Source organism: Esox lucius, chromosome 14 (genome assembly GCF_011004845.1).
Source record: "Esox lucius isolate fEsoLuc1 chromosome 14, fEsoLuc1.pri, whole genome shotgun sequence".
NCBI classification, from domain to species: domain Eukaryota; kingdom Metazoa; phylum Chordata; class Actinopteri; order Esociformes; family Esocidae; genus Esox; species Esox lucius.
Genome location: NC_047582.1, coordinates 7,350,801 through 7,377,062, shown reverse-complemented (window position 1 = coordinate 7,377,062; position 26,262 = coordinate 7,350,801). Strand labels below are relative to the sequence as shown.

The following is a 26,262-nucleotide window of genomic DNA, read 5'->3' as shown; positions in this document are numbered from 1 at the left end:
TACTTAACTGCTTCTAATGAGGCGGGGTAGCCTTTGTCCCTCACACTTCGAACCACTTCAATGATTGAAGAGCTGCGATTAAAGACTAAAGATCTCTTGAATGTGAGGGTATTGACACATCTGCTCCTTTGCTTTTGTCTTACCTATTGTGTGTAGCCTATTTTGTTGGTAATTTATTGTAGTGTTGAACATAAATACCTAAACAAACAGAATATTGAAATGTTGATTAACTGTTTTACTGGTCATATTTATTTTACGTGGAAACTGTTTACATGATGACACAAATATTACAGACACATTATTTAATACATTAATGTATATAAATTGGTATAGCACAGGTATAATCCCTGAAACAAATACCTTCCTGTATTGTAATGTCATATTCCAAAAGCTTGATAAGCTCTCTGTAAATAATCAAAAACTTTTCCTGGACAGAAATTGTTTTGTGAGTGAAACTCTTCTCAGGTGTAATCATTCAAAACCAAACTTGCAACATCAAAACACATTCACTGTGTCCTCTTTCTCGTCCCTTAAAACGTCTCATCTGACTAATTCTGTTTACAAACAGAACAAAAACAATTCATGTATTTACTGTATGGAATGTGAGTCATAAATCATTCTGCTGCAATAGTGGACTGATTAAACAAACAGGGATAGGTTTTTGGACTGCAGGAGGAACAGAGGCACAGCTGTGGAGTTATTGGGAGTAATAGATACGTCTGGGTGACACATGCTCGCTATAAACAGAAATGATGGAAAAGAAAATAAATTCAGCTTTGGCATATTTTCTGTTGGCTGGTTTAGAGAAAAAGCGCGTGGATGTTTTCACGCCCACAGTCCTTGTTTGCCTGGCATCATTAAATAATTAAAATCTATAGGACAAATACCCAGGGGGCAAAGCTGTTTGCAATGATGTCAATACAAGCAAAGTTAGAGTAATCTAAATGCAATGAGGTAATGATGTTCTCCTGGATGTACTTACTGTAAGGGCATCCATAGGCCTCCAGCCTGAGGCCTATCCTTCCGTTGGGGTTCCAGTCTAAAGGGAGTAACCGCATGAACCTTGCGAAGACGGGCTCCTGCAGTTTGAACTGGACCACACTGTCTGCATTGCTGTTCCCAGCGAACACCTGCAAGAGAGACAGGAACGCAGAGAGGAAAGGGTTAAGGTTAATGGATAGTCAATTGAAATGTTTTTCACAGTCGGTTGAACATCTGCTGAACATCCACAGACCTATCTATTTTAGATTCTCCAGATAAAGTGTTTCCGTGTGATTTATCATTGGATGATGTCAGTGTTTACCTTGTTTAGATGCTGCAGATCTAGTAGTTTCCAAAGCCATCCTACTGTATGAAGGAGAGTTTGGTAAAACTAGCATTTTAATATGGAAATTGTTCCCCACAGCGTTGCCTTTGCTTATTGAGCAGTGCATGTGGCCATATAGATAAAACAGGTTTGGAAGAGTGGTTTGATACAACTGTCCCGAGTTAATAAAACCGGATAACAGTAAATAAATACATTAATAAGAAACGTAATATTGATGATATTTTTTTTTCTTGTGTTTGCTGGCAAAAGCTATCGCTATCGAGTAGTACTATGAGTAATGAGTGTAATTAAGCTCTCTGACCCTGTGCTTAATAACATATGTGCTTAATAAGACATGTAAATACAGCAGGACAGTATTGCGTCCTATTACTACTAGTCCTCTCTGCATCTCCCTGGCTTGATCGTAAATATTTCTCTCAATGTCGCTGTCTTTGTCTCACGGTTTCTCTCCATAATATATACAGTACTATGCAAAAGTCTGATGTACCTGTCAGTCGAACTAAGGCCATTTATTTGGGTATCAAGGGTTTTCATTAAAAAACAAGAAAAGGAACCAGGCAAACCTAGTTTCGGCTGGCCTGCGATTAAAAGGGATGAATTATGTGGCCCTCCCTGGATTCGAACCGGGGTCTCCTATGTGACAGACTGTGTATTTAAGCACTACACCACTAACCTACACATGTGCAGATATGTGGTGTCAGTATACATCTGCATTGTTAAATCAATTACCCGAAACTCCATGGACCTTGAAACTAGTTACTTACATTAGCTAACATCCAAACCAACAGCAGGTTTAACAGGGTTGATGCTATACACTACATTCAAATAACAAAATAGTTTACTGTAGATGGCTAGCTAATAGCTATACAGTAATGAAAACAATGACTCCAATCACTCCATGGCTGGTTTGTTGCTTTTGAAAACAATGACAATTGAATAGCCAACCACCACGCTATGTGAATTACAAGGAAATCGAAAGCATTGGATGAACCTCAAATCGCATACTACAATCGCATAACACTTTATTTGAAGGGGTGTGCATACGAGTGACATGGCACTGTCATAATACTGTCAAAACCATGACATGATACATGAAGGAATCATTTTGAATGTTTATGAATGTTGTAATTAGGTGTCATTCGGTTGATTATGTCATTTTCTTTGCAAGGTTGACATTGTTTGGTATGTCTTTGTTATGACAACTTGACATTAACTGAGACAACATGACTAGTGTCTTTTTTATGACATTATGACAGTAACCCAGACAACATTACCTGTCATAAACATGGGCCTAATTATCAAACTTGAAGAAACTATTTAGCCAGTATTCTGTCTGCCATAAAAGGAGCTTTGCTGATCCTGAGACTGGTGCTCATACTCAGTATATTGAGCATGCAGGGCAGAAATACAAACTGAAAATATGGAGTCATAGAGGTAATTGCACCCGTGAGTCACTGAAGATTCATCTCAAAATGATGGAGTGGCACCACTGGTTAGCCATACGCCATTATAATGGTGTCTTGGGCAGACCTTTCCATGATGTGAAAAAACAAGTCAAGTTAATATCAAAGTTTTTTGCAGGAACATATTTTGTTAATGTTGATGCACGACATCCATTCATATAACTAGTGGTTTGCATGAACAATAGGCTAAGTAATATACATTCTTCAAGAGATAATATAAATAATGTTAACATGTTTACAGCGCGGTAACCATTATTAATAAGGTAGACTGGCTACTTGCGTCTTCAAATAGGTGTGACGCATACAAATTGTATGGTCACATTCGGGGTTGATAGAGAATTTTGAAGGACACTTTTATATTGAAGGACACTTACTACGGTTGGCCTATAGGGGGCAGTTTGACGTGGTCGTGTTGCGTTGGGACTGTTAACGATCCAAACACCTGTGCGTTCTAGTAACTCTTCAAGGAAAAGCCATGTCTTTCTCATCATTTATCCTGTTTTCCTGGTCGGTGAAGTACAAAAGTACACTGGACCTTTCGATACAGTTTGATAACTTGCCTGTTAAATTGTATGTAGAGGGTTGGAAAAGCGTGGTAATTGTATAACTATGACCGAGACCCATGTCTATGTAAAATGCCATGACGGTGGTGCATTCCTTTGAAAAAAACACATTTGTTACTGTAGTCTGTACTGTACTGAATTGTTTCCTTTGAAAACAACACTCCTGACAATATCCCTAGGATTTATATAATTGAATTTTGTAACTGTATTGTTTAGGAACTTTGCAATCGTTGCACTGTAAGGGTTAGCAAATAGCTAGTTCCTTGTTGTTAGCTGGCTTCGGGTGATTATTAGCTGGCTCCAGTTGGCTCTGTGCTAGCTCCAGTCAAGTATTTGTCAGTTCCGGGTAGCACTTTGCTAACTTGCTCAGCCATGTACTATTTGTGTTAACATTAAGGTCATTTGTTAAACTATCACTATCCAGCCTACTTTATAAATAATGTTTTCAATGTGATTATATTACGAACAGGTTATATTACTTAGGCTATTGTTCATGCAAAGAACTAAATACTGTACATGGATGTCCTGTATCAACCTTAAAACATTGCAGTACAAACTGTGTGTAAAAAAACAACATTAGCATGAGGAAACATTTGTTGTGCAAAAGCAATAAAGGACATTTCTTGCTTTTGTTAAGGTATTTAAAAGTATTTGACAGATTTTATTAAATCTTTATGACAGTATTTGACAAACTTAAGTTCAAATTTTACCACTGTACTTGAGGTCAAGAAAAATAATATTAATGCATTTGACAGTGTTAAAATACTTCATGACATCTTTATGACAAATCCAAATTGTTCCCATGTTGGTGAGGTCAAGGAAAATATTAACGACACTGTTATGAATGTCTTTGACAGTGTTATAACATGTCATGACATCTTTATGACCAGTCCAAATTGTACCACTGTAGTTAAGGTCAAGGAAAATATTCATGACACTCATGACAACCAAGGTCAAAACCAACCGCATATGACAGTTGTATTTAATGCTAACATATAATGCTAAATAGTGTCTTCAGGTTTGATAATCAGGCCTTCTATGACATGTTTATGACTTTCTGACTAACTGCGCCACAGCATGGTTTGGCGGTTGCTCCGTAGCCATCGCAGAGTTCCAGTACAAGCGGTGTCTGCACAGGGTGTGCGGCATCATCAGGGACCCTTCACATCCATACCACAAACTGTTGCCCTCCTTCCATCAGGCAGGTGGTACAGGTCTCTTCGGTCCCGCACCAGCAGGCTCAGGAACAGTTTCTTTCCATCTGCTGGCTAATATCCACCCTTTGTACTACTGGACTCTGACACTGCCTTGTAAAGTTTTACGTTTTCAGCTGTTACAGGTACATGGCTACCTTGGGAACCTCATTGCTGCTATCCCTGGATTTCATTTGCACATGCTACCCTACTCATTCAATTTCATTGCAATATACTACTTCAATTACAATAAAGTTGAATCTATTCTAATGTTGTCGTGTTTAATGTCAAGTTGTCATAACAAAGACATTGACAGGATATCTTTTCTTAGTTCATGTCAAATTGTCATAACAAAGACATTGACAGGTTGTGTTGACTCAGTTAATGTCAAGTTGTCATAACAAAGACACCCCAAACAATGTCAACCTTGCATAGAAAATGACACGTAATGACAACATTCATAAACATTCATAATGATTCCTTCACGTGTCATGTCATGGGTATGACAGTATCATGACAATGTCATGTCACTATTAAGCACACCCCTTCAAATAAAGTGTTACCGTTTTGTATATAGTAAGCCAGTATTGGGACTGATTGGGACATACTAGCTAATCAGAAAATTGCGCCTCGATCATTTTGTCACGCTTTAACATCACACCAAGTTTGAATATTTAGACACCATTAATCATTGTGTTGAACTGACATTTCTTATTAAGTTTACTTCCACCAGCATCTATGAACTGTATGGCTTTTGCCAATGGCCGTTTAACATCTTATTAGCCAGTAGTAGGCCTACTAGTATTTCCTTGGAATACTACTTGGAATAGTCATAAAATGTAGCAAATGCTAGCAAAACTAAAGATTAACTTTACACTGCCAAAGCTATTTCATTTCATGGCATATTGGTTTTTCTGTCATTCGTGAATGACAATGATACAATAACTATCAATTTATGTGACGATAACAATATTTTCATCAAATGAAAAGACGAGAGAATCGTGGAAACCCCTCCTCTTTTACTACGCAAGTGTTTGTGGTCTATATTACCCCAAAAAGCATACACATATGCATACTTCAAAACTCCACCAGAAATAGTCGCAATGTAACCAGAAACATTTTTATTTTAGACTTACTATTATGTAGCTACTGAAGCTCGTAGCCAGCAAAGTTTTTGACCATCCTGAACAAACCCTAATGAATAATTAGTTTTGTCCGTGGCAAGGATCGAACACCCAGTTACCCACATGGCAGTCCACGTCCATAACCACTACACTATTTAACAAGCGGTAGTCAGTCAGTCACTCACTCACTCAGTCAGTAAGAGACATTTGCTCTTCTTCAAGCAAAAATATAAATATAATATTTATAAATAAATTAATGTACAAACCCAATTCCAAAAAAGTTGGGACACTGTACAAATCGTGAGTAAAAAAGGAATGGAATAATTCACAAATCTCATAAACTTATATTTAATTCACAATAGAATAGAGATAACATATCGAATGTTGAAAGTGAGACATTTTGTAATGTCATGCCAAATATTGGCTCATTTTGGATTTCATGAGAGCTACACATTCCAAAAAAGTTGGGACAGGTAGCAAAAAGTTAAATGTACAGATAAGGAACAGCTGGAGGACCAATTTGCAACTTATTATGTCAATTGGCAACATGATTGGGTATAAAAAGAGCCTCTCAGAGTGGCAGTGTCTCTCAGAAGTCAAGTTGTGCAAAGGATCACCAATTACCCCAATGCTGTGGCGAAAAGTAGTGGAGCAATATCAGAAAGGAGTTTCTCAGAGAAAAATTGCAAAGAGTTGGAAGTTATCATCATCTAAAGTGCGTAATATCATCCAAAGATTCTGAGAATCTGGAACAATCTCTGTGTGTAAGGGTCAAGGCCGGAAAACCATACTGGATGCCCGTGATCTTCGGGTCCTCAGACGGCACTGCATCACATACAGGAATGATACTGTAATGGAAATCACAACATGGGCTCAGGAATACTTCCAGGAAACATTGTCGGTGAACACAATCCACTGTGCCATTCGCCGTTGCCGGCTAAAACTCTATAGGTCAAAAAATAAGCCGTATCTAAACAGGATCCAGAAGCGCAGGCATTTTCTCTGGGCCAAGGATCTCTTAAAATGGACTGTGGCAAAGTGGAAAAGTGTTCTGTGGTCAGACGAATCAAAATTTGAAGTTCACTTTGGAAAACTGGGACGCCATATCATCCGGACCAAAGAGGACAAGGACAACCCAAGTTGTTATCAGTGCTCAGTTCAGAAGCCTGCATCTCTGATGGTATGGGGTTGCATGAGTGCGTGTGGCATGGGCAGCCTACACATCTGGAAAGGCACCATCAATGCTGACAGTTATATCCAAGTTCTAGAACAACATATGCTCCCATCCAGACGTTGTCTCTTTCAGGGAAGACCTTGCATTTTCCAACATGACAATGCCAGACCACATACTGCATCAATTACAATGTCATGGCTGCATAGAAGAAGGATCCGGGTACTGAAATGGCCAGCCTGCAGTCCAGATCATTTACCCATTGAAAACATTTGGTGCATCATAAAGAGGAAGGTGCGACAAAGAAGACCTAAGACAATTGAGCAACTAGAAGCCTGTATTAGACAAGAATGGGACAACATTCCTATTCATAAACTTGAGCAACTTGTCTCCAGGTGTCATTTGCAGTCTGTTATAAAAAGAAGAGGGGATGCCACACAGTGGTAAACATGGCCTTGTCCTAACTTTTTTGAGATGTGTTGATGCCATGAAATTTAAAATCAACTTATTTTTCCCTTAAAGTGATACATTTTCTCAGTTTAAACATTTGATATGTCATATATGTTGTATTCTGAATAAAATATTGAAATGTGAAACTTCCACATCATTGCATTCTGTCCCAACTTTTTTGGAATCGGGTTTGTAATATATATATGTTTTTTTTACAAATAAACACTTGCTATCCAAATAAATTACTTTAGTTAGACTTTCAGGTGTCTAAGATTTTTTTACAGTACTGTATTTATTATTTATATTTCAATAAGGAACAATTGAGATGCAGCCTCTGGTTCTCATTAAAGAGGGTCATTAGTGGGGTCATCCCACAGGACATTCTTATCACTATTCCATCCAGCCCTTCAAGGTGACACTGACTAACTAGCGTTTCACTCTTCAAAACGAGGGTGAAATGTCTCATTACCGCTGTGTCTTTCTATTGTTGTTGCTGGGGGAGACTGTACTGTACTGTATGTTGGGGTCATAGCTTTCAGGTTGGCTAGCGTAGTCCTGTGACATTGTGTCAGTCGGGTATGAGAGATGTGGTTCCAGCAATGTGTGTGGTGAGCTGCAATCAATAAACCACAAGACTTATTCAGTAGCCATCCGAGCCATTCTCATAAGAGTAATGGGGACTGTTTCCCTTCATCCAATCACCTGCCCATTGTAGAGGAAATCAATAAAACCCACTTCAACTGAGACTTAAAATGCTGAATGAGCTCCGAGGATGGGATTTTTTTTCTTTCTTCATTTTATAAACATAACGTTATAATACAAGTGTTTTTTTTTTTGGTTAATAACTTTACGTTTCTCGTCAGTCTCAGAGTGGAATTGACATTGTTAGCATTCTTTCTGGAGAAGCACCCTGAGCTTGTTTCAAGGGAGAGGATGAGTCGTGCGCCTGGTGAAGTGGAGTGTTAAGCTCAACAAATCGGACCGTTTCCCTGCTGAGGAAGCTCAGTATGGTACATCTCATTTGTGTGTGTGTGTGTGTGTTTATGTCTGCATGTGGATGTATGTGAAAGTGTCTGTATGATCAAACCCAGTAAGCAGCATTTAATTTGCTCTTGGAGGCAGTCATCTCTTTGAAACATGCCCAGAGTCAAGGTGCAAATCCCTTCTACGCCTGCCCCCTGTCTGACCAACCTTCTCGCATGGGGAGAGAAAGAGAGGGGCCGACACTTATCCCTTAAACTCAAACTAAGCCCTGTCTGCGGAAACAAAAATCACACACCAGGACTTCTGACTGATACTGATAGTAGACTGTCGTTGTCATCAACTTAGCTAGCTAGGGAGAGTAGTTTCTGGACTTTAAAAGCCCTCAAGATCCCTGAGAATATGCACAGACATTTGACATGATAATTAACTTTCTTATTTGTCCATTAAAACTGTGGGTGGGTGAGAGAACTGCATGCTCTTTTGGTGTGGACTGCATCGGGCACAACTTGTGGTTGTGCTCCCTCAGAACAAGAGTTCATGGGTGCCTGGTATAGACACTGCCACAGCGGTGCTGTGGTCAGTCATAGCACACCGCTCAGGGCAAAGGGTGCCACAGGATTCTGTCTTCCTGGGGTGACTACTTACAACTGGTTAAGGTGGCCCATTGACCTCTACACTGTCCTCCTGGTGTGACTACCTATTAATGGACGCTATTCAAAGATGCCCACTGGGACTCACGCCGATGCTGTCCTCCTGGCGGTACTGCCTCCAGTTGCGTCCCGTGTCGCTGAACATGAGGAGGAAGGAGGAGACCCAGTCTGAGCTGCCGTAGCGTCCCTGGGTGGCCACGGCCGTGATCTCTGTTCTCTCCCCCAGATCCACCTCCAACCACTGGTACCGATTAGACTCCACAGGAGCCCAGCCCCCGGCACCTGTAGAAAACAAAGCGATGCCACATACTGGAGCTCTTCGTATTGTAAATTCCCTTTAGGTTCCGGTTTCCCCGGTTTACAACAGAATGGAAAGTCTCCATTGAGTCTCTTTTAAGAATTGTGCAGGACTGGGCTTATATTAAGCCCAGTGCAGGACTGGGCTTAATATATCTGCATCTGGGAAATTGACCTATTGTGAAAAGAAACAAAGACGCAAAATATCCACCACTGTGTAGCTTTTTGATAAACAATAATAATAGTAATTGATAGCAAGTTTAACATATAGAGGCCATATCAAAATGTAGTTTTACAATGAGCCCTTTTACTGTAGAAGAGGAAGACTCCTTTATTAATTTCAACAATCCTTATTTTTGCCCCAACAAACATTTTGTTTTGCAAAATGTTTTGGCTCACATGCAAATGAACATTAGGCCTACATTCTTATTAGTCTTTCCTAGGAATTGCAAAAAAAAAAATATATATATATATTGTGGTTATGTGTAAGCTATTTTAACGTACCCCCAAACAGATACTGACAAGATATTGTAGAATTACGAGAGACGTGTTAAAAACTGTCTTTTTAAAAATGGAGGACCATGTACTCCTGAAGAGGGAACTTTAATGAACAAACCTGTTGACACATGCAGCATACAGTAGACTGTTAGATGGTAGTGTAGTTTCCAAAAGTATTTTAACACGGGTCAATAAACACATGCAGCAGCATCCATCCAGGAATTCAGGAATAAAACAGCCTTGCAGTACAGAAGCCAACCTGAAAACATAGGTGTCCATTATGGAGCGGAGTAGCAAAACAGGGAAGCGCCGTTCATTGAAGATGACCGCACCTATTTCACCGACCAATAACCATCCAAATTTCCATGACTTCCATGAGTCACAGACCTACTTAATCTAAACCCATATTCCAAGAGTCACACAGCGTAATTAAACCTCAAAATAGACACTCATCAAGTAGGTTTTCCTTCGGTCAATAATTGGATAGAAAAAGAAAAACGCCTCATCTGAGCGTGTTATCTCATGAAACAATGCAGCAGGTTGTTGAAAAGGAACAGGTCTCTGGCCCCTGCAGACGCCAGGGGGGAGGGAGGGAGCCGGGAAAAGCAAGACGTGACCAGGAGGAGAAGCGGTGATGAAATGGCCCTGAAATGGAGACACCAGCATGAGAAAGGAGGAACGGCAGGTCGGGAGGTGTGCTAATGTCCGTGAGAGAGGGGAAACAGAAAGTGCTGAGTCTGAGCAAATCACCGCCTGACAGCCCCCAAATGCCAGATGGACAGAGCGAGAGGAGAGAGAAGTCTGGAGGCGGCGGCCAGGCTTCCATCAGGTCCCCTTCACAAAGACACAGCACAAGACGGCCTAGCTTGAAAAAGACTTAAACCGCAGCTGACAGCCGGAAGGTCCCATTGCGCTGCAGTTTGTCTTACTCAATACAGGCAGCGACATGCGTAGCCTTTTAAATACCCAAAACAAAGACACCAAGGTTAAATGCCACTTGACATTTGGTACCAAGATGATGTCATATGACTAAGCTGACGCAAAAGGAACTGGTAGCAATGACCTTAAGGAACAGGATCCGCTGATTCTCCATGCTTTTCCCAGGGTGGAAACTACCTAACCATCCTTCAGCACGTCCAGTATACGGTTCTATTGAATTACATCCTCCGGGCACAGAAAAGCTACAGCAATCTAAATGAAATAAATATTACTACATACCCATGTATATACTGAGCCATGATTAATTTCCTGTCTGAACTTCAAGTGAAGTAGTAGGTCGTCGTTTACATTCATTATCCTCCTCCATTGTTCCTATAACCACGTATTAGTTCCGCTAATTCTGCCTTGTCTGTTCTGGGGGGAAGGCAACAAGCTGCCTGTGTGTGTTGGCATTTTGGACATGAGGCAGCAAAAGGCCAGGTTTAATAAGTACTTAGCGTCAGTAGAAGACAGACATTGCCACTGACACAGTGGAGAGCAAACACGTCGACTATGCTCATAACTGGCAATGGAACAGACAGCATGCAGAGCAAATGAAGAGTAGAACAATGCTCCAAGAGCAAGTGTAGCTTCAAAAGACAGAATAAAGGAGTGTGTGTCACAGACGGGCCCTGGTCAAAAGTTTTACGAAGCAGTGTCATCAGCCTCCAGCTCTAATCCTCCTCATCTCTCGTCCTTTGGATTGGCAGGGTAGCTCAGCCGTTAGAGTGCTTCAGAATCCCTTGTGGTCAGGGTCTTCTGTTGAGCAAGGCCCTTCTAGGGTTGCAGTTAATAATGACTGACACCAGGGAGAGTGAGAGATGCAAATAAAGACATATTCCATTTCACATGTAAAACACTTGCAGTATGTGTAGGTGGGTGTGTGTGGACTGAAACAGTACAACTACACCTCACATGTATCACCTTGACGAGCAATTAATACGTCTGTTTTTTTTATCCCGGTCTTAAAAATGTCCCGAGTGCTTGTGTGCCTACGGGCTTATGGGCAAAATTAATCTGAAAAATAAACCTGGGGTTGGTTGTATCCGAAAGGGCAGGAAATGCTGCTATTTGAGACATAAACCTGGATCCTGTCCTTGTGTACTCCCCCATCTAGCCTGTGGTGCTGTCTGTTTAAATCAAGGAAATCTCCCCTCTTCCTCCCTGCATCCCAAACTATAAAAGGACAGGACTGCAGCTTCTCCCACTGTGCATGGTTATTAAGGTTATTGAAGGGTCAAGGCATTAAACCACCACTGTGTTCCTCTTGCCCGTTAGCATCATAGTTTTATCATTGTATTATTAGCACTGTCATTACTACTTTTGAAACGAAGGCCTAAATGTAACATTGTGATCCAATCTTACGTCCAAAATCAACACATAAAATCGACTGCAACAGTTTTTCTAGGCAAAGTGCACCATGTTGTTATAGTTCACCCTAGTGTCAAATAAACACACGCTGTAGCTAAACTGGGTTATATTTCTGAAATACCTGCTACTTGTAAACCTGTTATAATACCTTTTCATACTGGTACCCTGTGGGAATTTACCCTACAATCCTGGCATTATAAGGTCTTACCAAGCAAGCTACATGGGACCCAAATGATGTTGTGATTTCAATTAGCTTTGCCCTCTTGGAAGTACTGCTCAGAAAGTGCCATGGTTGGCTACCACAGTGAGTGGAATATGAACGCACAGAGAGTAGTGTGCAGTCAGTGGCAGCTGTACAGGGAACTTATCTAAAGCTCTTTGACATCTCAGGCAAGGCAGAAAGTGGGGGGGGGGGGACTATGGAGCCTCGTCCCCTTGTTAATTCAGCAACGTTGCCTACTTAGCTAACTAGCTAGCAAGTTCAACCAAATGACTTACTATGACACAGATTTCTCCTGCTGCGCTCTTTTAGAAAAAATATATGAGACAGGGAAATGAAAAAGTTGATCTGCTTGTCTCCTATATCCTCTTTTTTTGTTGTCTTTATTAAAAACCATCCCATGTATTTCCAAATATCTCATGATATGGGATACAATCTAGACTATACCAACCATGTCTACAACAAGATGTTTCTATATTTTAACAAAGTAAGGCAATCCTAGTCCGACCAACACCAACCCAACCAATTCGGACAGCAAGACAACCAGGCATTGTGGGTATGCTGCACTCAGGATTTAAACTCCTGATTGCAATGTGTAATGTGAGGCAGTGTCTTTAGGCTATCAGGTGCTAATCGAGAAGAACTCTGCTATGACTCACCAGTTACTGTAGACATAAAAAATATATTATTTCATTTTGAAAGCCAATCTGTTGTGGGGCTGTATTCACAAAACATCTCAAGGCTAAAAGTAGCTCCTAACTTGAAGATTTAGGAGTAACTCTTAAAAAATGGGCGTGTCAGTCCTAACTTTAGGACTCCTACATTTTTGTATTTTAGTGCTAAAATATGTCCTAAATCTGTGAAAAGTTAGGAGTAGTCAAAAGGACTACTAAGTTATTAAGACCGAATCACAAAAAATCCTAAAGGCTGCTGCCGGCAATCTGCCTGTGTCATTAAGTGTTTTAGAAACACTTAATGACACAGAGCTTTTAAAAAGGTTTTGACTTAATCGCAAAGGTATTATAATCATAGTATAGCTAGTCAAAGATGCTGTCACTTCACCAACAAACATAAAAATTAAATATTTTATAATATAAAATGTTTTTCAATTGAATTGTTCACATTATAGGTCAATTAAAAGAGACTTTTTATATCCACTGTATATGTTCTTCTGACATTGAGACCTACATTCAATGTGTTGTTCATTGTGTTGAATATATTTTAAGAGGAAACTCTTAGCTAGGAACTTTTAGTGCTGTTTAGTCCTCTAGTGGTAAGATAAAATGTTTTGTGAATACGGCCCCTGATACATTTTTAATTCGGTCTTTAGAACTGTAATATATAAACAACAGGCTTACCAATCAGGTAGTTAACATAACTCTGGAATTTGTTCTCTTACTGTTGCAGGGAATGTGTGAATCTGAAAGGGCTAACTACTCCCTACATATTGCACCACATTTGACATCAACTCAGTGGAGCTTTAAAAGGCCGTACCACATCCCACAGCCCAAGTGAAACACATGAGTTAAGAGTCCTGCCTGGCTTGGCTTTTCCCGCACTATCAATTTTATAAGAGAGCAGGAGAAATCATTGCTGACACGACTTTGACAAGTCGTGCTGCCTTCCCAGCAAAGAACAGATGCGTGTCTAATGAATGGACGACTCTCATCAATAATGCATCGAGGGATGGTGAGGGCGAAGTGCCTTGGGCGACGTAAACCCTCCAATAACGGCCGTACGAATAACAGAACAGATCGTCAGAGGGAATACATTGGGCAGAATTAGGGAGGTTTGACTGTGACATAATTAGGCCAATGCGATGCTGATATGAATTTCCAAGCTGGCATCTGGCTAAGATGCAGGTTAAGGTAAAATAATCAGCCTATAGACATGTCTGGCTGTTTGTAGTAATAGTGGAGCTCTGTGCAAACTAATTGATCAATATGGGATTACCAAAGTCCTTTATAGAGTTAATTTCAATGAATGGTCCCTCACTTAAAGTTTTGCTTGAAAATCTAATTTCTTCTTTTAGAAAGTGATTACCTAGCCGAAAAGTCATTTCAAAGCCTATTTAAATATAATTAGACACTTTAATGTACAACTGTCAATGAAAAATGAAAAAGAAACCATTTAAATGTTAAATACTGCTATTAACATTTGGCAAAGGGATGAACTGAAGTTGTCTGAATTGCTTATCCACAATCAAAAGGAGACAGAGTAACTCATAATTAGAATCAAACACAGTGTTTGCATTCAAAGGGATACGGCAGTGTCAGAGATAGTGATGCTGGGAGAGGGAGGGAATGAGAAAGTGAAAATGAGAAAGTGAGATAATTAGAAAGATAAAGAGAGAGAAAGAGGGAGGGAAAGAAAAAGTGAGACAGAGGGAGCAAGGGAGAGAGAGGGAGATGGTCCAAAACAGAGAGGGAGGGAAAGAAACAGAATGAGACAGGTGGGCAGGTGGAATTTATAACAAATGAGTTGGGGTGAATGAAGAAAAAAGAAGAGAAAATAAACAAAATTTTACTACAGTAAGTAAACTAATTCCACATATTTTTGGGAGGAGGGGAGAATGGGAGAGCGGGACAGAGAGAAAATAAACGTCAAAGGAAGATCTTGTCTTGAAGTGGGTTCTCCCATAACGCCTTCTTGTCCCCCTGGGGAGGTGGTTTAAATAAATCTGATCCTGACTGGATCTCAATCTGTCTTTCATGTTTCTACACCACATTGGATTACATGGACATGGTCTCATATCTGATCACAGCATGACTGGAATAGATTGTCGGTGTACTAGGAGTCTAATTCGTTGATTGACTAGACTTCAGAGGACAGTCAGAGGACACAATATAATGTGCATGGATCAAAATATAGGCAGCTTTAATTTGATTTGATTTTGAGGATGACAGACTACTGTCAGCAGTCATATAACCATTGTCATCGTGTTGCTACTGTCTATGTATAATCAGTGAACAGGTTCTTTGTCAGACAGCTGTCGGGATAGTTGTCAATACCAAAATAAAATGTTCGATAAAAAACTAGCCTGGTGAGACAGTATCAGTGGAACTGAGCGGTGGGCAATATTATGAAGCTTTTGATTGTTCCAGAACCACTGTTCATTTTGTCAGTAAATTGAATCAGTAATGCGAATATCCCCTGAGAAACACTAGCTGGAGGATGCTGAGTGTTAATATGTGCAGGCGGGGATAAATGAGACGAATCCATTAATGTATTCATTGATTTTTTTCTCAGAACAGCTGGGATTGTGTTGTCTAGTGCTGAGCTATGTAGGAAAGCAATTTCCGTCACTGTATTGTCATCGCGCGCGTTTGATTTTCTGTTCAGCATCAATGTTTCCCCGCTTTGTGATGATAGGTCCTCCTCCCTTCACCGAGAGGATAGAGAGTGGGGTCAAAGGTCAAATGGAGTGGTTGTTGAGTGGCAACCAAGTAAACAACCATTCAACCACATAACCTCTGCCATGTAAACATCCAATGACATGCCTTGGTAACTGAGTAACTAGGAGAAATGTTAACAGCCTCATTACAGACAGAAATTTGGTTGTACGGTTGGTGACTTCTGGTTGTAGTTATATATCGTCACTTGTTTAAAGGTATTTTTAGAGGTGTGGGGCAGACCCATTCCTTTTGCAATTTTTCTGTGTTTTTCATTGAAGAGGTAAAACATTTCAGGAAAGACAGGGGGTCAAAAGGGAAGCAGGCCTGATGCAAACACTTGCAGGCTCATCTAGCTTAGACCACCGGAACCCCAGTAGCATCAAAATCATGCACCCTGACTGATACTGTTTCATCATGATCAAGAACAAGGAAATATACCAAACTGATGATACCGTAGACAGTGTGAGACACCTATTGATCCAACTCACCCAGATCACCTCAGATGGGGATAGTGGAAAGCCAGCACTGAGTGTGTGCACGGTTACCAGCATCAAAGCCAGCATGGAAGCGGCATACAACAAGCTTAGTTTGCTTTGGTCTCACAGTCGAAGAAAATCATTCGCATAGATCCTCTTATGTGTCGCTGCTAAGAATCCCTCCTACTCCCAACAGATTTTCTGCTTTCAGGCTAGGATGAACCACAAAATAGATATACCCTCCCCCTTTTAAAACATTCAAATAAAGCACCACCGTGACAGAAATGCAAGCACACATTGCTTGTATCAGCATCCTAACCAAACATCTAACCAACAAATCCCTTTTACATTTCTTAGCGTGTCTTGGCCTCATGAGTTGTACTAGTGGTCTAAGACGCTATAGCATATTGCTAGGTTCAGTCAGTCTCAGGATGTGTCGCACCCGGTCAGGGCTGGGAGGCTCCAATGGCCAGTGCACAATTGGCCTTATATCGCTTAAGGATAAAAAGGCGGGAGGTCCATGTCTCACCAAGCTCTAGCAACTCCTTGTGGCGGGTCAGGTGCCTACACACTAATTGAGGTTAACAGCCCACACAGTGTCTCCCCCAAAGATTTAGACAAGCTGACCTCCTGGCTTCGAGGACACATGACCTGACCTTTGCATAGCCTGCTGGAAGTTTCTGTAATAAGATAAGGTCAAAACTACAAATTAGATAGAATGAAACTGTGAGTAAAGGATGAATATTTTAAGGGATACTTTACAAAATTATGCATATGCATAAAGAAAGAGAAACTGACATTGATAAAAGACATTGTGAAAGAGAGAGATTTCTTTTTTTGGTCTTATCGTGGGCAGACTTGAATTTGTTTGAAATATAATGCAAGGTGATTCTATTCTAGAAAGATAAATATTCATGTGGCATGAATTTGACAAGATGTTTATATCCGCCTCAATCTAAATAAGTGTGCTGCTAGGTTTTACACAGTCAAATGGAATTAAGGAAAATGGTATAAATGTAACGTCAATATTTCTAAATATTTCAAAAAATGCCTCAGTACCGTATCATGAGATCAACATGCAAATTTAAATTTGACGGTTTGTGATCCAGCAGATATTCCTATCTAGAGTGAGTCAGTGTGTTACAATACTGTAGGTACAGTCTGTGAGAACCACACACCCCTACTAAAACATCTGTATTCAGTAAATGAACCTTGTATTTCTGATAATGTATATGTATATATATGAAATGTTATTGTTTTTGGAAAAATACTTGCCCATTTTAAATTTGAAGCCAGCAACACGTTTAAAAAAAGTTGGGACAGGTGCATGTTTACCACTGTGTTGCATCACCTCTTCTTTTAACAATACTCTTTGGGAACTAAGGAGACCAAATGCTGTTTTGAAAGAGAAATGTATTCCCATTCTTGCTTGATACAGGATTGCAGCTGCTCAACAGTTCTGTGTCTCCTTTGTCTTATTGTTCATTTCATAATGCGCCAAATGTTTTCAATGGATGACAGGTCAAGACTACAAGCAGGCCAGTTTAGCACCCAGACTCTTTTACTATGGAGCCATGCTGTTGTAATATGTGCAGAATGTGGTTTGGCATTGTCTTGTTTAAATAAGCAAGGCCTTCCCTGAAAAAGACCGGATGGCAGCATATGTTGCTCTAAAACCTGCATATATTGTTCAGGATTAATGGTGCCTTGACAGATGTGCAAGTTACCCATGCCATGTACACTAATGCACCCCCATACCATCAAGGATACTGACTTTTGAACTGTGCGCAAATTAGAAGTTGGATGGTCCCTCTCCTCTTTAGTCCAGAGGATGCGGTCTCCATGATTCCCAAAAATTAATTACGATTTTAATTAATCAGACCACAGGACAGTTTTGCACTTCGCCTCAGTCCAGTCTTAAATGAGCTCGGGCCCAGAGAAGGCGGCGGCGGTTCTGGATATTGTTTAACTTGTATTTGTGGATGCAGCGACATACTGTGTTCACAGATAATGGTTTTCAGGAAGTGTTCCTGAGCCCATGCAGTGCTGTCCACTACAGGATTGTGTCTGTTTTTAATGCAGTGCCGTCTGAGGGCCTGAAGATCACAGCCATGCAATATTGGTTTTCGGCCTTGTCCTCTGCATACAGATATTTCTCCAGATTCTCTGAATCTTTTAATTACATTATGTACAGTAGATGATGAGACCCCAAGCTCTTTGCAATTTTATGTTGAGAAAATTTTTTCTTAAAATGTTGCATTTTGGGGCATCAAATTCAAAGTGGGCATATATTTTTCAAGAAACAATAAAATGTCTCAGTTTCAACATTTGATATGTTGTCTTTGTACTATTTTCTATTGAATATAGGGTTTAAATGATTTGCACATCATTGCAATCAGTTTTTATTTACATTTTATGCAGTGTCCCAACTTTTTTGTAATATTTTGTCATCAAACTTCATCAGAGAAACAAATACACAAAACATTACGAGATGTCTTTTAGAGTGGATGAATGGAATTTTGGATTTGAACCTCCTTCACCTTCATCTTTCCTTCTCCATCCCTCTCCCCACCACCCTCTATAACTCTCGTTCTCCCCCTCTCTCTCCCTCTTTCCTTCTCCATCCCTCTCCCCACCACCCTCTATAACTCTCGTTCTCCCTCTCTCTCTCCCTCTTTCCTTCTCCATGCCTCTCCCCACCACCCTCTATAACTCTCGTTCTCCCCCTCTCTCTCCCTCTTTCCTTCTCCATCCCTCTCCCCACCACCCTCTATAACTCTCGTTCTCCCTCTCTCTCTCCCTCTCTTTCCTTCTCCATCCCTCTCCCCACCACCCTCTATAACTCTCGTTCTCCCTCTCTCTCCCTCTTTCCTTCTCCATCCCTCTCCCCACCACCCTCTATAACTCTCGTTCTCCCTCCCTCTCTCTCTCCCTCTCTTTCCTTCTCCATCCCTCTCCCAACCACCCTCTATAACTCTCGTTCTCCCTCCCTCTCTCTCTCCCTCTCTTTCCTTCTCCATCCCTCTCCCCACCACCCTCTATAACTCTCGTTCTCCCTCTCTCTCTCTCTCTCTCTCTCTCGCTCCCTCTTTCCTTCTCTATCCCCCCTTCCTCTCTCCCTCTCGCTTCACTGAAGTCACCAGTAAGGGATTGGGATCCTGCGCAACTGCTGCTTCTGAAACCTGCCTTTGATGTTCTTCATTCACACAGTCCTGTGGGGAGCCCAGCCCCCTCTCTCCCGCTCCGCAATGAGCCGCCGAGCAACACAACACAGAAGCCCACAGTCTGCGGCCAAACAACTGTCTCAAAATAACTGCGGATGTACAAAGAAATCCTACAATCAATAGTTTCCATATCATTTCGCAATTCTTCACTCCCAAATTGAAGCGGTGCATGGGTAAGGTCAGTGTGTATGAAGAATTGCTCTGGGACTGCACAACAGAACACTTCAGAACTAATGCAGTAGAACGGTACAGTATTTGTCAGAAGTCCGCTACTCACCATCTCTCCTGTTGACTTTAGCAAAGCCGGGCCCATGGCTGCCGGATAACTGGGTGGAGCTTCTGAAGGACGACTGGGGCAGATTGGACACCAGTGGGCTATCGCAGCTGTCTGCCAACCCAATAGGAAACACAAAGAAATGGGTTAGACCACAGAATGATGAGCCATTTGGTCTGTTGGGTGTATATATATAGAGCATCAGGTTTTCCATCCAGTCCACACAGAGAGACAGGACACCCAGCTGTGGAGCGTATACTGTAAACAGTGAGATGGACCCAATCTGACATTGTATCAATACTCTCAATGAAGAAGCATCTGATTTCGATACATTGTGTTACCGAAAGTACAGAATGTTATGGAAGGATTTGTAGACTTGAAATTGGGGAAAAATTTACTAAACGCACACGTTCACTTCCCACACTCTAAAAGAAAAACACACATGCTAGATTTCGCCAATAGGTGCTGGTCAACTTGACATCACTTTCTGTAGGTTTCATGAGCTGAAATAAAATACCTCAGAAACGTTCGATACGTGCAAAGAGGTTACATTTGTCCAATTTTGTGCACATGTTACATAACATAATCCATTCCACATGACAAAATCATTGAACATTTTGCAGAAATCCTTCAATACAGTAAACCACTCTACATGCAAAGGGCCTAAGAGTTTAGTTGTGTGTCTGTAGGGGTTCAGGCATTGGGAATTGAATGGGAATGGCAACTTGTCTGAGGCAAGGCTAATCAGCTGTGGAGTGACTCTAGGGAGTGCAGGGCCCTTCCTCTTTTGTTTTTACATTTCAACCACCTTTTTTGTAAGCAGAGGATTTAACTCTTTGGATCTCACAGTATGGTAGAGAAACAGATCAGTTCAGTACTGGAGGGGTAAATGGGCTGTCGGATAACATGTTCTCTGTCCATTTGGGAAAAACTGAATAGATTTTGTTTGTCTCCAAGATTACACAGGGTATGGAAGCAAGCTTCGAAATCCTGATTGGTGACACAACAATTAGAGCTGAGAACTATGTTCGATGCTTAGGAATGCACAGGGACAGAAAGTTGTTGACAAGGTCACTGTAATTATTTTTGAACTACTTTGAACAGTAGCTCCCCAAATATCACTAACAACAAACATCAAACAGCACTGAGTAAAATAGTAAGGTTTATACTGAATCTACGTCCACATTCTCATGTTGACTCTTTTCAAATTAGAGAACTTGTGTGCCTTATGGTTAATAAAAGAGTAATTCAGCTTATGCACGGATTATCCCTAAACATTGTATACAATGGATATAAGATTCTACACACACCTATTAAAATGCCATTTTTTTTGTGATTTAAAAGAATGAGAAAAAGATAAATCATGTCAGAAGTTTTTCCACTTTTAATGTGACCTATAATATGAACAATTGAATTGGAAAACAAACTGAACTCTTCGAGGGGGAAAAATAATAACCTTACAATAACCTGGTTGCATAAATGTGCACACCCTCTTATAACTGGGGATGTGTCTCGGTTCAGAATTCACCAATCACATTCAAACTCATGTTAAATAGAAGTCATTACACACCTGCCATCATTTAAAGTGACTGATTCATCACAAATAGTTCAGTTCAGCTGTTCTAGTAGGATTTTCCTGACATTTTCTCAGTTGCATCTCAGAGCAAAAGCCGTGTCCGCAGAGAGCTTCCAAAGCATCAGAGGGATTTAATTGTTGAAATATATCAGTCAGGAGAAGGGTACAAAAGAATTTCCAAAGCATTTGATATACCATGGAACACAGTGAAGACAGTCATCATCAAGTGGAGAAAATATGGCACAACAGAGACATTACCAAGAACTGGATGTCCCTCCAAAATTGATGAAAAGATGAGAAGAAAACTGGTCAGGGGGGCTTCCAAGAGGCCTACAGCAACATTAAAGGAACTGCAGGTATTTCTGGCAAGTACTGGCTGTACTGTACTGTGTACTACATGTGACAACAATCTCCCGTATTCTTCATATGAATGGGCTATGGGGTAGGGTGGCAAGACGGAAGCCTTTTCTTACAAAGAAAAACATCCAAGCCCAGCTGAAGTTTGCAAAAACAAACATCAAGTCCCCCAAAAGCATGTGGGAAAATGTGTAATGGTCTGATGAAACCAAGGTTGATCTTTTTGGCCATAATTCCAAAAGGTATGTTTGTCACAATAACAACACTGCACATCACCCAAAGAACACCATACCCACAGTGAAGCATGATGGTGGCAGCATCATGCTTTGGGGCTGTTTTTCTTCAGCTGGAACCAGGGCCTTATGGTGGAGGGAATTATGAACAGTTCCAAATACCAGGCATTTTTGGCACAAAACCTTCAGGCGTCCGTTAGAAAGCTGAAGATGAAGTTCACTTTTCAGCACGACAACGACCCAAAGCACACATCCAAATCCACAAAACCATGGCTTCACCAGAAGAAGATTAACGTTTTGGAATGGCTCAGCCAGAGCCCAGACATGAATCCAATTGAACATCTGTGGGGTGATTTGAAGAGGGCTGAGCCCAGGAGATGTCCTCGCAATCTGACAGATTTGCAGCGCTTTTACAAAGAACAGTGGGCAAATATTGCCACGTCAAGATGTGCCATGCTAATAGACTCCTACCCAAAAAGACAGAGTGCTGTAATAAAATCATAAGGTGCTTCAACAAAGTATTAGTTTAAGGGTGTGCACACATTTGCAACCAAATTACAAGAGTTTTCTTCTTTTTTTCTCAGAGATTTCAGTTTGTTTTTCAATTGAATTGTTCACATTATAGGTCAAATTAAAAGTGGAAAAAGTTCTGACATGTTTAATATTTGTTTCATTCTTTTACATCGCAAAAACCTGGCATTTTAACAGGGGTGTGTAGACTTTTTGTATCCACTGTGTGTGTATATATATATACAGCTCTGGAAAAAATTAAGAGACCACTGCACATTTTTCTTTCCTTTCCAAAAATGTTGTAGAATGTGTAGAAGTTTTATATCCACTGTATGGCACAGTCTCCCTGTATCTAAAAAGGGAGATATTGTATTAGGGAAAGAGAGTAAGTGCCACTGATTTTGAACCATATCTTTCTAACAATTTGTCTGTATGGTTGTGGTACAGTGGAACTAGCACCCAGGTGCTTTTAAACACAGTTTCTGCCTATCATGTGTTATGAAAATACTCCAAGCCTCACAGTAGTCAATGATGTAAACCACCTTTCGCAAGTCAAGTGATTTGCTGCATGTGAATATTTGATTTAGTATGCACTGATAAGCCAAAACATTATGTCCATGAGTCCATGACTCGGTGCAGTTTTGCACGGAGGAACAACGCCATATTAGGCAGGTGGTCATAATGTTTTGGCTCATGAGTGAATATTGCTGTGATTGAATATTACATGCCCAGGTATGTTGTGTTTTTGTTTCAACCACATATGAAAATATTCTTTGCAAGACTTCCTGTGTAGGAAAAGAAGAACCGTTAAACACGTCCAATAAGGCCCGCATGTGATCAAGCCCTTGCAGTGACGATGTCAGGTTGAATCGTGGCTTTGAGTCCCGTCTGATACAGCTATCTCATTAATAAAACAAGCTGGAGAATCTTGTCATTTGGATCCTAGTGACTCTCAGAGAGACCTTATCATGCTCCATACACTTATATGTTCATGACTGTATTGACTGGAGTCTGCAATAAAACTTACAAACACTCATGTCACTATGTGGGATGAAAAACACACATGTATTCTTTTACATGCAATGTAGATTCAGTTACACAATACACGCGTGGCTTAATGCAAAAACATAAGAGCAAACGTAAATGCACACAAACACACAGGATTAAAGTATGCATATTGCGTAGGTTGGGGAAATAAAGCAAATAAGATGTATTATAGGGATGTCACACATTACAGGTAATCCTCCACAGAAAACAGTTGTAATCCAAAGGATGAGGCGAGGTTTCTTAATTCAATAATCTCCCGTTTATTACCCACCTTATTGTACGTATGTTGTACATACTTTTTTTCATGCTGTTCATAGAGAAGCGGTTGAGTACAAGGACATTTAATAAATACCCAGCCCCACATCTTTCATTGATATAAAAGCGGAGAAACCATGCAACTTCAAGACACGTCTCTATTATTTTTCTATGCAGATTGGCCCACTCCAGTCTACTTAATACCGCCAATGTTTTTAACCAGACAAATTTTGACATTGAAATATCTTGCTCTGGGGCTCTCTTTCCACTGGACGTGGGCAACAAGCAGACCAGAGTTGCCTTCCCTAGATAAAGAAATGAAGGGCGCGTGTCTTCTTGATGGCCATCTAACATTCTGTGCTGTCTCTGGTAAAGGCCAGTGCACCGTCTCTGGTAAAGGCCGAAAATCCCAATCTAGGCCCTATGCCCTACAAACTTGCTCCAAGTGCCCTTCATGGTGACTTATCGCTGACAAAACTTAGAGGGTGACTTCCACAGAGTGGCAAGTGGATTTATATATCCATCAACTTTAGGACACACTCGTACTTGAATGATGCAATTCAGGGTCCACTTTAAATTCATAAAGCGACCATGAAATTAAATGTAATCCCTCATATCATTTTTGAAGTAATAAACTTTATTAACAATTGAACATTAAATGCAGGAGCTATTTAGTTTTGTATGGGCTATATGTCATGTCTTGAAGTCAGACATAAACAATTGCACATGTCATAATTAGGCACGCCTCTCCATTCATCAGTGTGAAATTGCGCAAGCTTGGAAATTGCTGTGGTGCCTTAAGGGATTCTACTTCGCTAGCGAAGGCTGCATCATTGCACACTTGCTGGAATGGACCACTGGAGGGTCTAATTAGCCCCTATACACTTGACCATTTTTGCTCCCTCAGCTTTGGGACACTTGTGCAAATGGCAGCGAGCTTGAACTCGTTAATGGAGGGCTGAGGGTCTAGTGGAGGAAGGAGGGTTTCATTTGGGATTTACCAGTGGTGTGTCTGCCAACTGTAACACATTTTCTATGGCTAAATAGCAGCATTTGGGGAGACTGAACTTTTTAGTAGAATTCTCTGAGCTATAGTTTACAGTATAAACATCATTTTGAAGGAAGGGCTTGGCTGAACACTAAACTATAATATAGAACATTTTGTAATTTCTTTCAAAGAAATAACACTGTAATGGATATAACAGAGTAGGATACAGACATTTAAATAGTGAAGTCTGAATGATGTTTGGAAACAATAGACATAAGCTGAATCATCATTATTAACATGCAAATGACAGCAATGACAGGCTTTTCTGGCTCCATACACATTTCACTCTTTTGCTCAGTTACTGCTCAAAATAGCAGAGATGATTAGTTAAAAGACCAATTAGTGGTTGAGTATCTGGCTGCCTGTATAAACACAGCCTTGTGGAAAAAGATTTGATCGATTATAATTACCTCATGTGAAGGCAACGAGGGCCAACTAGGAGTAAATTATGGGCTAGTCTAAATAAACTTTCCACAGACTTGGTTAATGATGAATAAAGTGGATATAAAGTCTACACATCCCCAGAATGTTTTAGAATTGGAATCATGATTTGTGTATGTATATATATAATATATATATACAGTGGGGAGTACAAGTATTTGATACACTGCTGATTTTGCAGGTTTTCCCACTTACAAAGCATGTAGAAGTCTGTAATATTTATCATAGGTACTCTTCAACTGTGAGTGACGGAATCTAAAACAAAAATCCAGAAAATCACATTGTATGATTTTTAAGTAATTAATTTACATTTTATTGCATGACATAAGTATTTGATACATCAGAAAAGCAGAACTTAATATTTGATATAGAAACCTTTGTTTGCAATTACAGAGATCATACGTTTCCTGTAGTTCTTGACCAGGTTTGCACACACTGCAGCATGGATTTTGGCCCACTCCTCCATACAGACCTTTTCCAGATCCTTCAGGTTTCAGGGCTGTCGCTGGGCAATACGGACTTTCAGCTCCCTCCAAAGATTTTCTATTGGGTTCAGGTCTGGAGACTGGCTAGGCCACTCCAGGACCTTGAGATGCTGCCATCTTCAATGCTCTTACTGAGGGACGACTGCACCTCAATACGGCTGGAAGCCACGACCCATCTTCAATGCTCTTACTGAGGGACGACTGCACCTCAATACGGCTGGAAGCCACGACCCATCTTCAATGCTCTTACTGAGGGACGACTGCACCTCAATACGGTGCAGTCGTCCTGTCCCCTTTGCAGAGAAGCATCCCCAAAGAATGATGTTTCCACCTCCATGCTTCACGGTTGGGATGGTGTTCTTGGGGTTGTACTCATCCTTCTTCTTCCTCCAAACACCGCAAGTTTAGACCAAAAAGCTCTATTTTTGTCTCATCAGACCAGATGACCTTCTCCCATTCCTCCTCTGGATCATCCAGATGGTCATTGGCAAACTTCAGACCGGGCCTGGACATGCACTGGCTTGAGCAGGGGGACCTTGCGTGCGCTGCAGGATTTTAATCAATGAAGGCGTAGTGTGTTACTAATGGTTTTCTTTGAGACTGGGCTCCCAGCTCTCTTCGGGTCATTTACCAGGTCGTGCCGTGTAGTTCT

General features: G+C 40.7%; 1 protein-coding gene across 2 annotated transcripts in view; it reads right to left on the bottom strand.

Annotated features, from left to right (window-relative positions):
• Window positions 1-26,262, bottom strand: part of cntnap3 (contactin associated protein family member 3) — a 149,865-nt gene that overhangs the window by 91,840 nt on the left and 31,763 nt on the right. The window contains exons 2-4 of one of the 2 annotated variants that reach the window (XM_013137048.3): window positions 19,662-19,772; window positions 9,014-9,207; window positions 983-1,130 (exon numbers count right to left, since the gene is read on the bottom strand). In XM_013137048.3, the coding sequence (XP_012992502.2) occupies window positions 983-1,130; window positions 9,014-9,207; window positions 19,662-19,772 (453 nt within the window). Of the gene's footprint in view, window positions 1-982; window positions 1,131-9,013; window positions 9,208-9,838; window positions 10,098-19,661; window positions 19,773-26,262 lie in introns of those variants that run through there. The other variant, XM_020053694.3, reaches the window with a different exon arrangement.